The following is a 14,506-nucleotide window of genomic DNA, read 5'->3' on the forward strand; positions in this document are numbered from 1 at the left end:
TCTCTTTCTACAGCAAAAGTCCATACTCAAGGGGTAGGTGCCATAATCAAATGGAGATTTTTAATTGCACACAATATTAATGACTGGACACAAGAAAGGATGAGCCGCCAACATATCATTTACACGTTTCGACACAGAGTGGAAAACATAGGAACTGGTGCAGACAGGACACTAGTGCAGCAAAACCATTTCTGTGCCAGCCCATATTTAACACAGAAATTGTAGTGCTGTATTTGATGTTGGGCGACATCTAGTGGACTCGGTCTACATCAACAGGTTTGCATGAATGATCACAATCGCAACACCACTCATAAAACATTGCTATATATATATATATATATATATTTATATATTTCATTACATGGAATAAATACAATAAAATACATCTACATATTCAGTGCAACACCAAGCAGTAATAAATATTTATTCCTTTAACTTGAATCACCAAATGGTGGTAATAAATAACGCTCAAATAAATACTCCTGGACAATTAAATATTTTGTGTGGAGCTATGAGGTTTCAAAGTTCAAAATTTCACCAAAAAAAAAAAATAATAATATACTGACAAAAGAGTTTATCATTAAAACTCAGTTTGAATTACACCTGAAGGACTGGCCTCTCACAGCCAGTGTGACAAGCCATCATTTTGTTCAGTCCTGCATTTGCAGTGATTGTTCTTCTTAAATAACATGTCATGATAAACTCTGGAAACAAAACTATAAAATAAGGACAGAACAGACATACATGGTCTCACAAAAACATCCCTCAGGAACACATTCACAGATGAATATTGTGACATGGCTTGTAACAAAAGGCTGTCATTCTTCAGCAATATAGTAACAATGACCTGCAACAGGGACAGACGCTTAGTTAACCTAAATCGAAGGCAGGACCGCAAGTAATATCTTCTTTTATGGTGCTATTAAATAGAAAATGAAATCACTGTTTAATTTATAATTGAATTTATTATTTGTCTTATAAATTAACTGAGAGAAGATCAATGCATCTGCCCACCACAATTCTATATAAAAACCCACCCGACTTTCATAATGAAACTGACTTATGTATTAAGTCAATGTGAATATGCAATATCTGGCATGCTTTTTGTGCAATTTTCATTTCGACTACAGCCTCTGGTATTGTGGAAAAGTCTGCCAGGCCTCACTGGCTTCATAGATGCAAAAGCAACTCAGTTTCAAAATTACAGTGGCTTTGTCATGTCATTAAAAAGGCCCGGCTATAGATCCTGGTGGAGTTCACTGTGTGGGAGAGGTTGGTAATGCTCCTCCATGCCCGACTTAGCATGATGCCTTTGTGCAACTAGTCTCTGGTAGCGGGCCTGCTGCTGGTGGTTTGGGTCCACATTTACCCAGCTGTTGGCCACCCACTTCACCCCACGCCTGACTGGGCAGTCGCCGTGCAGGGAATACTCGTCTAGCTCGCCCATCCAACCTGAGGAAGGCAAGGAGAGAACAAATACAGATAAATGATAAACAACAAGCCCTCATAAAATTTCAGAGATAACACTGGATGACAGAAGAACAAAAATAAGGTTATTTCTAAGCTAGAGCGGACTCAAAAAATAGAGCTCGCAAAAAATTACAATGATTCCAAAATGTTGTCTGTGTGTTAAGTGAAATACCCTCACTGTTGTTATGACCATATGCCCTCAAGTCTCTACAAGTTTAGCTGTCATTGTTTTATTAGGTACAATAGGGCCTGCACTGCTGACCACCATCAATAGCTCTCTGACCTCTGAAATTGCAACAGATCTTTCGTAAAACTGCTTGCGTTCACAAGCTGCTGAAGGGACCCGGTTTACAGAGAGACTTAAAAAACATCTGGTTAATTTCCAAACAGACCTTTGTCTCATAAATCTTAGAAAAGGTTGTGCTGGACCAGCTACTACAGGCACTTAACATTATTTTTGAGAAGTCTCAATGTGGCTTCTGCATGCTACATAGCACAGACACCGCCCTCCTTAAGAATGACGTTGATTTACTGATGTTTCTGGTGCATGTTGTGTGTGTTGCTTTTGCTTGACCTCAGTGCTGCAACAACCTTGCAGTCCTTTTAACAGATTAAAACAGTAGGCAGGCATTACTGGAACTGTTTAGGATTGGTTTTCCTTGAACTTAGCCAACAGGGTTTGTTTTTTGGTTTGTTGGTGAACAGCTCAGATTAAACTAGGGCTGAAACGATTCATCGATTAAATCAATTAATTCGATTACTAAAAAGCGTTGACGCAAATTCTTTGCATCGATGGTTCGTTTAATCCATATAACTATATAGCTTACTGTTTCGCACAGATATTTATTACTGTCGCACTTCACGTTTACGCTGTGAACACGACGTGATTTTGATGCCACTGTTTGCAAAGTGGAGGAAGAGAGAAAATAGCGAGGGACAAAGTAGAAAATGTCCAGAGTAAGGGATTATTTCAAGCTAAAAGAAAACTCTGTAATGTTACAGTCTGTCCACCATAAAACGAAACTTATGTCGCCTACGGCAATAGCACGACGGCATCTGATCAGAAAGCACATAGTCTATCATCAAGTCCACGAAGCAGACCACAGACAGAAGGTAACAGTAACAGCAACTTTAGCATTTAACTGAAATCATGATTGATTGATGAGTTGAAGTCTATCAAAAGTAAGCCAAGCAATTGTACTTAAATGACGCATCGATGAATTGATTAAATAATCTGTAGAAGCTTCAAGTACTAAAATCATTGTTAGCTGCAGCCCTAGATTAAACACTGAATACCACAAGGATCAATCCAGCTCCAACTTGTTCACAACTCAGCAGCTAGACTAAACAAAGTGATTCTCATCACATCACACCATTTTGGCTTAACTGCGTTGTCTTCCAGTCTCTTTTAGGATCCATTTAAAAAATGTCTGTTAAGATTCCTCAGTCATCGACATCAAAGGAAGGTTAAAATTAAGGGCATCCAAGAGGCAAATGTCTTCAAGTATCTTCAACCAAGTGTAGTTGCCCTTCTTCGGAATCCATTTTAAAGTGCTTTTAAATCACAAATGATCTGGCGCCGGAGCTCCTTACACCATACAGTCTGAACAGGCCCCTCACGTCTGCCAGACTGGGTCTTGTAACTATTCTAGAGTCCAGGTTAAAACCAAATGGTGATTGAGCCATTAGAGGTACTGGCTCCTCAACTCTGGAACAGCCTTCCACACATAATCTATTGGTTTATTATTTCATTCATTTAGAATTTTTATCTTTAATGTGTGCATGTATATGAATAAATGTATGTATGTACTGTATGTATCCCTGCCATAAGTATACTTCATTCATTATTTCCCTCTTGTAATTGTCCCTTATGTTGCTTATGTTTTTAATCTTCTTACCTTGGAAAGCACTTTGTGCCTAAAGCACTCTATAAATACAATTATTGTTGTTATGATTATTATCATCATCATTAATAATATTAATATTACTTCAAAAAGCTAGATAATCCCTGACTTAGGAGTCTCGTATAAAGAGGCTAGTCTCTTTGAATCCAATGAGATTTCAGTCAGATTTCATTTCAGTTCAGGAGGTTATGATGGTCACAACAGATTGAATGAGATAAGTTTCAGAAAAGCGAATTACGAGCGATGACAGAAAAAAGACAGAAGACATGGAAAAAGAGAGAAAAAAGTAAAAGCTAAACACTTTGAGTGGACTGTTTTGTTCCCCCACAGGCTCTCCATCCATCATCAGCTTTGCGGTCACAAGGACCGATACAGGAAATATTTCCTGCCCAAAGCAACTCCCTACAACACTTCACCTCTGTCTAAAAGAAAACTCTCAGCTTAGTTTCTGTCTCAACCAACTCCAGTGTTTGCCCCTCCAATAACTTTGCTCATGATGAATTTGCACGTCTTTACACTCCTACTCTACTTCACTGCATCTTTAACTTCAACTTTAGTAGGTTAGTACTGGTAACTGGTTCGTAGGCCTATCATGAACACCACTGCACAAATCTGTCCAATACTTTAGTGTCAAAGTTGGAGACGCGCCTTCAAAGGTTATTAGCAAGCATGTAAGGAGCCTAGCTAATATATGTTATCGTTAGAATACAGCTGGGTTGTCGAGGTTAGCACGCTCTACATAACTGTAAGTCAATATCAACTGCACGCACCCACGCATCATTGTTTACATTATTCATGTGGGTGTTACATTCTGGGATCAAACAGAGAACAATACTTACATGTTATAAGTTTTAACCTCTGTAAAGGGATTAAAAAAGTATGTTCACATGCTTGGGTCTCCCTGGATTCAGGCCTAAAAGCTAGTGACAGGGGCTTTGATGTACATTGCTTCCTACAATAGAAGGGCCCAAACCAACATACTGGAGCGCTCAGTGAATGTGTGTGTGCAAATGATACAGCGAAAGCCTTCTATTCTTACCTCTACCATCAGAGAGATGGTTGTACCAGAGGAGAGCTGTCCCAGCAGAAGGTTTCATTCTCAGGTTCCCTCTGCCACATGTCTCCTGGGTGTCTGTCAAATCAACTCCATCCTGAATCAGTGCCTAGGACACACAAAACTGTAAACAGCCTGTGTCGGAACTTTTATTTTGGCACTTTGTGTTCATTTAGGTGTCAGATTCCTTGTCTTGGGTCAACACTGTCTGCGTCTTATCAGCAGCATTCAGCTTATGTACCGTTATCATCATCAATTCACAGTGGCAAAAAGAGAAAAGAGGCTTTGCTGGGTTATGACTGCGGGTTGTGAAAGCACTCTCACCTGCTCTTCATAGGTACGGTTGTCTGCCACAGGAAAGGTGGTCTCACCACCTTCCTCTACAGAGCTGAGGTAGAATAACATGGTGAGATACCTGGGATAAAACAAGAAAGGAAGCGACAAACACAGACAATTGTGAAAAAAATGTCTCCCCATACCCAAAAGAAACATTTTGTTTTATGCACCAGCACTTTGAATAACCGTCTTAAAGCAATAACAGTAGTTTGGCAATAAAATTTTGAAAGCAATCACTGAGGCAAACAGGTGAGAAAACAAGAAAGAAATTGGTGCTGATGACTGATCATGAAACTCACAATAGGAATGTTGTGGTGTGATTATAAACTGAAACAATTATCCAAGTGAGAGTGCTCAAAAGAAAAACTAATCTGGAGATAATTGACCTTTCGCTAAGCCACGCCCTGAATACACTGGCTAATCACAGCGCAGTATAGGACTCGCTCTAACTGAGGTCCGACACTTTCATGGCTGTGCTCCGTTGACTCATATGCAAAAGTCGTTTTCTAGTGTTTTTTTGCTGTATTTTTCCAAAATGTGGTCAAACGCTGTTCCTGGGGCACTTGTAATAATTACAACTGCTACCCAGAGAGGTTGAAAGGAGAAATACGATTTATTCCCTTTCCAAAACCTAAAAAAACCCTGAAAAATGCAGGCTGTGGATTGTTCCTAATGTAATGTTAGTTAGCTAATGATTTTAATAGTGAACAGAGACCTACCCAGCTGTACAGGAACAGTGTTGATCCTTAGTAGTATTGTTGTCTTCTTTCTCAATAGTCAGGTAATACGGTGGTTGACATTTACACTGTGAATGGTAGGCTTTAGCTTCTGTCTTTATTTATTTATTTATTTTTTTTTACATCAGTTTGACTGACTGAATACAACCTTCAAATGTATAATGCTTCTTTCTGAGATCACTTTTTCCAGAAATTAAACAATGTTTCTCCAGGGAGTGCAGTAATAGTAGCAGCGCTATGCTAAAAGTCCGACAGGTCCGAAAGTTTGTCGGACTTAGCCAACAGTAACTAAGGGGGGCTTGGCTTAGCGATTATGGTTGTCTGTGAAACAACATGACTACTAAACTGCGTTACAGTTCACCTACCTAAACTAACTTTCAAAGTATACTGACTATAAAGTAAACAGAAAATGCATATAATACATGCCTGCAAGGGACCTCTGTGAGAGCAGATGCGTTTCCTGCAAGTCGTGTGTGTGCGCAGGTGGTCTCTGAATGAGAAGGGCTGCTATCATAGTGGGCATTGCTGAAATCTCCGTGCTCATAGCGAATCACCTGAAGCGGCTCGCTCAGCTCAACCAATGAAGAAGGCAGACGCGTCAGACTGGTTACTCTGAGCAAAAGACATCAGAGAGCAAAATGCAAATATTTAATAACAGCATGACAAGCATGTATGTGTGCATGTGTGCATGTGTGTGTGTGTGTGTGTGTGTGTGTGTTTACCTGTTCCTGAGTGTTTGCAGCACATAGTGGGATCCCGGGTCTTGGTAAAGCCATGTATGTTTGCTTCTCTGTTTGAACTGAGTCCGGAGCTTCCTGCTTCGCTGTTGTTCTGGGCGCTGGGACACATCATAAACATGCCTGAAGTCGTCCAAGGTCAGTGTCCCTGCCAGGAACAAACACACGCACACAATCCTTTAGTAGACTATTTTTATTCCTTCATATAGCAGGGAGCCTGGGACATAAAAGCAGTTAAATATGACCTCACAACTATAGATATGAATGAGTGAAATTATTAAACCAGTCTTTCAGTTGTGCAGTATCAAGATTCCAGTTCAGTTATAATTTGATCTTGAATTCTTGGCTAAACAGCCTCCCATCACTTCCCTCTTTGTGCAACTGCATGCGGTTACTCTCAGCTGACTGAACGTCTGACCCCCATCAGTTACCCTGGGAGACTGCGCCCCAGCCGCAACAATAGCTCTGGGGTGCCAGTAAAGAGGTGGCCAGGCAGGGGGGAGAGAGGAGGGTTAACGAAAGAGTGTGGAGGAGGGGGTGGAATACAGGAGATCCGGGGGGAAATTAAGAAAAGGGGCAGGCAAACAATCAGTTTTTAATGAGATAGGATGAGGCACATCCGGACTGGGATGTGTACAACGCCTGGCACAATGGCATCAGGTCAAAACGGTGTCACCCCTCTTCCAGCCGTGCAACTCACAAAAAAGACTCGCACGCAATCACAGCCAACCGTCAGCCACTTACTTTTGCAGTACCAGTACACAACAACAGCGGAACCCCCACCCCCCGACACACACACACACACACACACACACACACACACACACACACACACACACACACACACACACACACACACACACACACACACACACACACAGAAGGAGAAGATAAGTCCAGCAGATGTATTTACACATTTGAATTTGAAAAGCTCATCTTGAACCACTGACTGTAAATGAGGTTAAACTTTAATTAGCCATTAAAGGTGAATAGCAGCAATGGTCTCTATGTCTGGACTGAATCTTTGCTTATTTTTCTCACTTTACTTGTGTTTCTGGATACCTTTGTTTTAAAGAGCTCAATGAAAAATGTCCTTTAAATTGAGAAAGTTGCATTTAAAATAGTGTTTAAAAGTTCATTAAGACTATTCCATTTTCACAAGTTGCAAGTTTCTCCCAGTATACTGACACACACTTGGGCAAATGTACACAAACCACTAACCTGTTGGGCAGGCTTCCAGACCAGTGAGTATATGCCGCAAGTTGTCTGGGTTCAACCAAGTTCCATCTCGAGAGCGTGAGTGACTCACAATCTGGAGAAGAGACCAGAATGTTGTTTTCTTATTTCAACAAAAAGCGTAACACGTTCTGACAGTTCATCTTATTTCTCACTACTAGGAATGGAATTTCTGTTTTCCTTCAACAGCTCTGTGGCATTATGGACACAAGATATTTCTCTCTTGTTACCTCCTGCTTCTGCAGCAGCCCATCCTGGTTTAGGTCCAACAGGCTGAAGACCTCCTCTGTGCTGAGCGAAAGTAGTGGCTGGTTTGACCCCTCTTGTCCCTGGCCAGGGGCTGTCGCCTGGCTCTCCATCAGACCCTTGAGCTGAGCCAGCTGCACCACCACGCGGCACTCCTCCTCTGACAGGAATCCAGGGATCTCTGACAGGAACAGGAAAAAGACAACAGCGTTAGGACACATTTCAGCCTTGGACATGTGTGGTTAGATGCTGCCGGTACATTTCAAAGGCACTAAATTAATATGGGGACACATTTATTTTGCTGAATTTTGAAAAGCACAATTTAACTGCCACACTAAATGGCCAAATACACAATCACAGAAATGAAAGGTCCATATTAAAATACTAGCAAACCTTTAGTCTATCCAAAATTAGCTTGAGGATACCAGGAGACAATCTATAAAGAGATCGGCTTCAAGATTCTGGGTTTGTTTACAATTGAACTTACGCGCATAATGACTGACACATTCACACGTGAAGATTATGCATGATGATTAGGCAGCACTGAAACCACTAACTGATAAAAAGCAAACTAACTGAAACCTTTTCTTTTCAATTGCAGATTCACACCAGAGGCGTAGTTGTTGATGTCTGTGCAATCACTTAAAATTCATTAAAGCATTTCTCATGTGTGAAAATTCCCACACACGACCTCCGCACACAAAAATGTCAAGCAGATCTATATTACACACCCGAGGTGGTGAGTGGGTGAGTGATTGACTTTTAAGTGGATTAGAAGATCACTGCTGACGGTTGCTGGCTTGATCTGTCAGACTAAATGGATTACTCTAGATTGCCGAACAAAACCCTTACAGTGTGAAGGGCCAATTGTGAGATAGTTTGATCAATGTATGCTAATATTAGTGTGATTAGGACATGTGGGCACTAACAAGCTAGACAAATCCCAAATCAAACTTTTTATCATGGTACATTAGGAAAACACTCTCTTGTTGAAACAGGGACTCATAACAGGCAAATCTATCTTGATATCATTTTAGAATTAAATGCGGAAAACCACTTAACTTAACAGTGTATAACTTCATGCTAACCAATTATAGCTTTCTTGCATGTTTTAGTAGGTGTTTAAGCACTGGAACTCTTCAGTAACAGTTATACGTGTGCACATAAATGAGTACAAGCTATTCCCCTACATCACTCCCCAGTGAGCCATTTGTGGTATAGCCTATCCCACGGGCAGGTTTAATGAGTGACAACACTGGACTTCTCCCAGAGGAGGGTGGAAACTGTCAGCTTCTGGGAGTCAGTAATTGCTAACATTAATTTGTGCAAAGCAGGAAAATAATCATTTACACCTACTATACTTATTAGTAATGTTGTTCCAAGCTACCCCACATTAAAACAGTCTATTTTCTCCATTTTGTCCTGGGTTTCCTAGAAAAATTAGTTACACCAACAAAAAGTCATATTTCATGCATTTTATTAGATACATTTACTGAAGTTATTCAAGTGTAAAAGGGACAAATTACTGTTTCATGGTTCCTTCCTGTTCTGTCCCAGCAACCCATCTTTGTCTGTCAGTCATTTCCCCTCTTAATAAAAGGCTTCCGGCAGGTTGGCTGCCTGTACAGTAGAGACCTTGTTTGTCACCCGTGTCTTTTACACTGTACCCACTTGGTTAGTCCCTTTTGTCCAGCCAAGCCTCATTAATCTGGATAACTGATATGAATGAAGGGGAGGGGGGCTTCCTCTTCTCCCTCCCGCCACTCTCTCTTTCTCCCCTGTTCAGACAAGCAGGAAGTGACCTGCTTGTCTGAACAGGAATCAGGACACGGCTACACAGCAGGACGACACCAATTCTTTTTGTGTCCACACACACAAAACGCACAAGTAATGTGCACAGGAGCAGCTACTACTGTCTTGTTTTGCACACCTAAAGAAAAAAAAAAAAATAGTAGGAGGGGTGGATTAAAAAAGAAGCGTAAATAGCAGAGAGGTCAGGGCGGGACAAATGCTGGTGAAGGAGTTTCTCTACATGAGGGCCAGTCTCTTTTTCAATCAAGCTCTGGGGAGGGAAATGGCAGAAAGCCAAAAGTATCCAAATGCCAAATAATCCACCTTACTAATCTTGAGCTCTGTCAAACATACTTAAATCTGCTCATAAACACATAAGTGGATTCACATCTCTTAATAACACTTTAATGTGAGCCCCCAAGCCTTCTCCCTACTGTTCTCTACACCTCCCCTTACCCCTTCCTATGCAAATGTAATCACCGCCCACTATAAATAAACCTATCCTGCCATGCTCTCCTACACTGTCACACACGGGGTCTTCATTCGCTCAAGAGACACACTTCAGGATTGCTCCTCCTTTCCAACTTCTGTCCCAGGATGTCTGCAGTGCGCTGCCCACATTTTACCTCCAGAAAGTCCTCCCATTCAGCCTCCCTACTACTTCTCCTTCTGCTTGCTGGGCCTTACAGCACAATAGCTCTTGGTCCTGGTAGAGGAAGGGCAGGGCTGGAGGGACAAGCGAGGGCTGAAGGTAGGGTTAGATCTGGAGTAAAGGACAAAGGCGGGGACAGGGCAAGTATTGAGGGCAACATTGAAACTGGATTTGGAGATCCTCCTGTTTCTAGACTAGGAGCTGCAGCCGATGATGATGATGATGAAGTGTGGGGGGACCCTGGCACTCCCACTGGCTTCCGGTCCACTTTTTCTATAGGTGAAAGCGGACTGTGGGAGCCCCGCAGTTCCTCTCGCTGTGTCCCTATCCCATCAGGCATGGCCTTGTGCCAAAACATCGGTTATGACACCATGAGGATGCCCAACCTGCTGGGTCACGAGTCTCCAGCAGAGGCTGTACAACAGAGTGCCAGCTGGTTGCCCCTACTTGCAAGAGAGTGCCACCCTGATGCCCGCATCTTCCTCTGCTCCCTCTTTGCACCCATCTGCCTCGACAGGTAAGTTTCCACAAAAAAGCTTTTTTCTATTAACATATATAGTCAACCTTTTCAAGCCACAATTTCTTTGTAGGAACTGTCATTCACAGGGAAGCTGCTCACAAGTTTTTGTTTGCACTTGATATTGTAGTGTGTCGTAGCCAGGGTCCCAGTTTTAAATCACCCTTACATACGGCTGAGAACGACCAATAATGGCTTATTTTAGTAACAGTGCAGAAATAACTGTGATTTTAGATTAATGACAAAAGTTACACAACAGCAGGGTGATCAAGGGTTAACACCTTTTTGAAAGCTATGCAAATTGAGCTGGTCTGGGTTTCACACAGAAACCAAGCCATCAAAGCACTATAATCTTTTTTTGGTCACATTAGCACCCCTCAGATTAGAAACAGAAAAACAAGCAATCAAATGTTATCTTATCCAGTCTTGTTAGTTTCCCACTACTACACTACTGATTCAAACCCTGTCATCTATTTAATGCCGCTTATGTTCCCTCTCCATCCCCTCTTTAACAGGTTTATATCACCCTGCAGGAGTTTGTGCGAATCTGTACGGGACAGTTGTGCACCAATCATGAGCTGTTATGGCTACCCTTGGCCAGAAATCCTGCGCTGTGACCAGTATCCTGCAGACCATCTCATGTGTATCTCCTCAATCACCAACAGCACTGTTCACAGAGGGGGGCGTAGAGGTAAGAAAGACAACATAGACACATAGGTTTGAGGTGATTGCATTAAACAAAAGATTAAATTAGTGGTTTGGCATTTTCAGTGCCCCAGGCAAGCTGCAGAGATTGTGAGCTGGAGGATGCCTCTTCTTCAAAAGATATACTGGAGACCTTTTGTAGGAGTGATTTTGGTGAGTATGATTATTCTTCCACCTCTTATCTCCTGTCTGGTCCTATCCTTGATTATATGTTTTTGATTAATTATGGAAAATGAACAGAGAAGAGCACACTGCTCCTTAAGTTGATGGCAATCATGTCTTTTGTTTATCTGCTTTCTCCCCAGTTGTGAAACTGCGTCTAACTCGGCTCAAGCATAGCCCAGTGAGTCTGTCTCAGTTCTCTCTCGCTGACAAACTAGACATTCTGAAGCACGGACCCCTGTTGGGTGGGCAGATCCGTTCCCGCATCGAACTGTGGCTGGAGAGGGATGCCACCTGCGTAAGGAACATGACGCGGCAGCATCCACGAGGCGGGACCTTCCTAGTGACAGGCACAGTGCAGGGGGAGCGCCTGGTGGTCAACAAGGCTTATGCCTGGCAGAGACTGGACAAGAACCTGATGGCGGCAGCACGCAAATGGAAACACCACAGATGCAGGAGCTAGGATTACGTTAGGAAATCCAAAAGAACTGAGATGTGAAACAAACATTAAACAGCTATGCATAGGGAAAGAATAGACATAGCATTTAGAATTTGACTAAATACCTACAACTGTAAATTATGCTTGGTGTAGTCTCTTTAAATCATGTCCAAACTTCTGTGGTCATGGAAGAAATAATATGCAGTCAGCTAGTCACAAAGGAGTTCATAAAAGAACCAACACTGTCTCTCAGGCAGTGGAGGTCAAATTAATAAAAAGAAGTATAATAGACAATGTACATATATGTGAATTTTAAGTAAATATTTCTGGTCTATATTTTGTATGGCTTTGAGAAAAAAATTAAATGTTGTGTTCTAAATCCCGATCGAATGCCATTTATTCACACATAGCAGATCACACCCAAAGACCACAGAGCACTTACCAAACAGCAGAGGTTTCAGGCTGATTGTCTTCATCTGGTGCGTTCTGTCTGGCGAGAGGGACACCTGCTGAACATGACCCACCTGCAGATGGAGAAGACACATTATCAACACAATCACAACATGAGGGGTTTTCAAATGCAAGGAAACATTGCTATAGCAGCTGTTAGTCACGTTCAGTTCTGATGAATTTAACATGGTTCAGGTTGGGGCTGCACTTATTGTATTACAGTATTTTGTTTTTCCATTAGAGAGTTAAAATGGCAAGCTTCATCGTCCTGCAAGTATGCCTGTTTTCTTACCCGTATCCCCTCAATGCGAGGAAGACTGAAACTCTGACTGTAGTCCTCCACATGCAGCTCTCTTGAAGCTGGGTCAGGATGGGGCAGAGGGGTCCCACTCTCGCTGACTGATGCGGAGGAGGCCTCGTCTCCGCTGACAAGATCCCCGGGGCCGTTGTTGTAGTGCACGTAGAGCAGCAGGCCGATCACATTCAGGATATATACATGGAAGAAGACCATAACCACAACGAAATATGCGCGAGAGCAGATACTACTTCTCTGGACTTGCAGTCGAGTGGAGCGCAGAGGCGGATTGCGGGGCGATGGTAATGGTTTATCCCCGTCGTCGTATTCATCCTGCTTCATTAAATCTTCCAAAGAGTCTTCCATATTCGCACCAGGCGATCGCAAAACAACTGCAATGGAGAGCTAGATATATCTATTTACTTAGTAACGTTACTGTCAATGTCTTTTCACTTTTTACGTCTGCCTGATAACGTTGGCAAACCTAGCTAACGTTAGCTACAGGGCAATCCTCACAGCAAACCTCTGGCTGTTTCGATATAAAAAATCGACGCTGTTGTCACCGCTGCTTTTACCCAAAGAAACGGGGCAGCCCCGTGCGAAAAAGCAGGTAAGCAGGCAGTCGTGTACTTTGATAAATAAATGTGTCATCATTACCTCAGGTCCCTTAATCCAGTGTTTGCTAACTGGCTGTTGTGCTGCCCCTGACAACCTGCCTAAAAACAAGACAAGCAAGCTAACAAGCTGCAGCGGAGCCGCCGGTTCAGGTCCCACAGGAAACCGTTAGCGACCTCTAGCGGTCAATGCCAGAGCAAAACAAATACTCACACCCTTTACTGAAACTAAAAGCACCAGTTCAGCAATGTAAATATACTCCACTACAAAGAAAAGTGCTGCATTAAACATTTTACTTTAGTAAAAGTGCAGAGGTAGCTAAGCTAGATTGTTTTTTTTTTTTTACATTTTCCTTCATACTTGAAATACACTAGTCATCTTTTGATACAAGAAACATATATAGATGCACTAATTGATCAAACCATTGATTAAATGCAAAAAATAAATGCAAGAAGTCAGAGTGTTACAAGTCAGAGTGTTACACTTTTAACACAAAAAAATAAGTCCTATTAACCCAATGTGTCTCAAATTAAAGCCTACTTCAAAGTAATCACGTTACTGCTGTATTATCTAATAATGTTACTTAAGAGTTGTTGTTTTTTTGTTAATATGTTTCAAATTCTTTTAGATGTCTGCTAAGTTCTCTGTTCTAATTTCATAAAATTGCTTCTTACAAGTGAACTAATCATTCTCTTTGGTTTTGATGGGTCTTATACAATCAAACCACTTTAAATTTAACCACTTAAGCCACTTAAAATTGACAATGAAAGGAACTTTGCTTTTGCAGACAGATATAACATAATATTCACACTTCCTGTCAAACACATATGAAACAGACATTGTTTAATACAAAGAATGTATGTTAATTGATGATTTATGGTTATACTAGAATAAACAGTTTAACATTTAAATTTAGTGAAATTTGATCATTTTCTAACAGAAAAGTATGTCAACACAGAAAAACAAGCTGCTTTGGGTCATGTGGCTCTGGGCCAACTGTCACACAGTGTTGGCCCCAGTGTTGCAGTCATAATAAAACCTTGTATGCTAGCGAGCCACACCTTTATTAGCATAGGTTATTCATGTTAATTTTTAACCAATACCCCAGAGATAAAATGTATGTAAGTAAAATTTGTAGACAGCAGAAGAAAAATACTCTA

At 41.6% G+C, this 14,506-nt stretch overlaps 3 protein-coding genes across 4 annotated transcripts in view; 2 read left to right on the plus strand and 1 right to left on the minus strand.

Moving 5' to 3' along the window:
* Positions 1-34: 34 nt before the first annotated feature.
* LOC123974807 (transmembrane prolyl 4-hydroxylase-like) lies at positions 35-13,668 on the minus strand. The gene is made up of 9 exons (XM_046055732.1): positions 12,729-13,668; positions 12,429-12,510; positions 7,705-7,901; positions 7,460-7,550; positions 6,224-6,386; positions 5,928-6,113; positions 4,753-4,843; positions 4,414-4,537; positions 35-1,452 (listed from the first exon to the last, which is right to left on the minus strand). Exons 1-9 carry the CDS (start codon positions 13,095-13,097, stop codon positions 1,238-1,240), a joined length of 1,518 nt encoding a protein of 505 aa, XP_045911688.1. The 5' UTR covers positions 13,098-13,668; the 3' UTR covers positions 35-1,237.
* On the plus strand, positions 10,002-12,341 carry LOC123974808 (secreted frizzled-related protein 5). Its single transcript, XM_046055733.1, has 4 exons — positions 10,002-10,680; positions 11,196-11,371; positions 11,452-11,538; positions 11,691-12,341. Exons 1-4 carry the CDS (start codon positions 10,109-10,111, stop codon positions 12,008-12,010), a joined length of 1,155 nt encoding a protein of 384 aa, XP_045911689.1. The 5' UTR covers positions 10,002-10,108; the 3' UTR covers positions 12,011-12,341.
* LOC123974805 (cyclin-dependent kinase 17-like) overlaps positions 12,834-14,506 on the plus strand; it is a 41,682-nt gene continuing 40,009 nt past the window's right edge. For both annotated transcript variants that reach the window (XM_046055724.1, XM_046055725.1), the window contains exon 1: positions 12,834-13,341. The gene's annotated coding sequence lies outside the window, so the exon portion shown is untranslated. The remainder of the gene's footprint in view (positions 13,342-14,506) is intronic.

Source organism: Micropterus dolomieu, linkage group LG08 (assembly GCF_021292245.1).
Source record: "Micropterus dolomieu isolate WLL.071019.BEF.003 ecotype Adirondacks linkage group LG08, ASM2129224v1, whole genome shotgun sequence".
NCBI classification, from domain to species: Eukaryota; Metazoa; Chordata; class Actinopteri; order Centrarchiformes; family Centrarchidae; genus Micropterus; species Micropterus dolomieu.

Excerpts from the sequence above, each read along its gene's own strand:
- LOC123974808 (XM_046055733.1), top strand. The coding sequence starts at position 10,109 with ATGTCTGCAGTGCGCTGCCCACATTTTACCTCCAGAAAGTCCTCCCAT. Across the intron at positions 10,681-11,195 it reads GCACCCATCTGCCTCGACAG|GTTTATATCACCCTGCAGGA; the intron begins GTAAGTTTCCAC and ends CCTCTTTAACAG. Across the intron at positions 11,372-11,451 it reads TCACAGAGGGGGGCGTAGAG|TGCCCCAGGCAAGCTGCAGA; the intron begins GTAAGAAAGACA and ends TGGCATTTTCAG.
- LOC123974807 (XM_046055732.1), bottom strand. The coding sequence starts at position 13,097 with ATGGAAGACTCTTTGGAAGATTTAATGAAGCAGGATGAATACGACGAC. Across the intron at positions 4,538-4,752 it reads ACCGTACCTATGAAGAGCAG|GCACTGATTCAGGATGGAGT; the intron begins GTGAGAGTGCTT and ends TGTGTGTCCTAG. Across the intron at positions 1,453-4,413 it reads CCATCTCTCTGATGGTAGAG|GTTGGATGGGCGAGCTAGAC; the intron begins GTAAGAATAGAA and ends TGCCTTCCTCAG.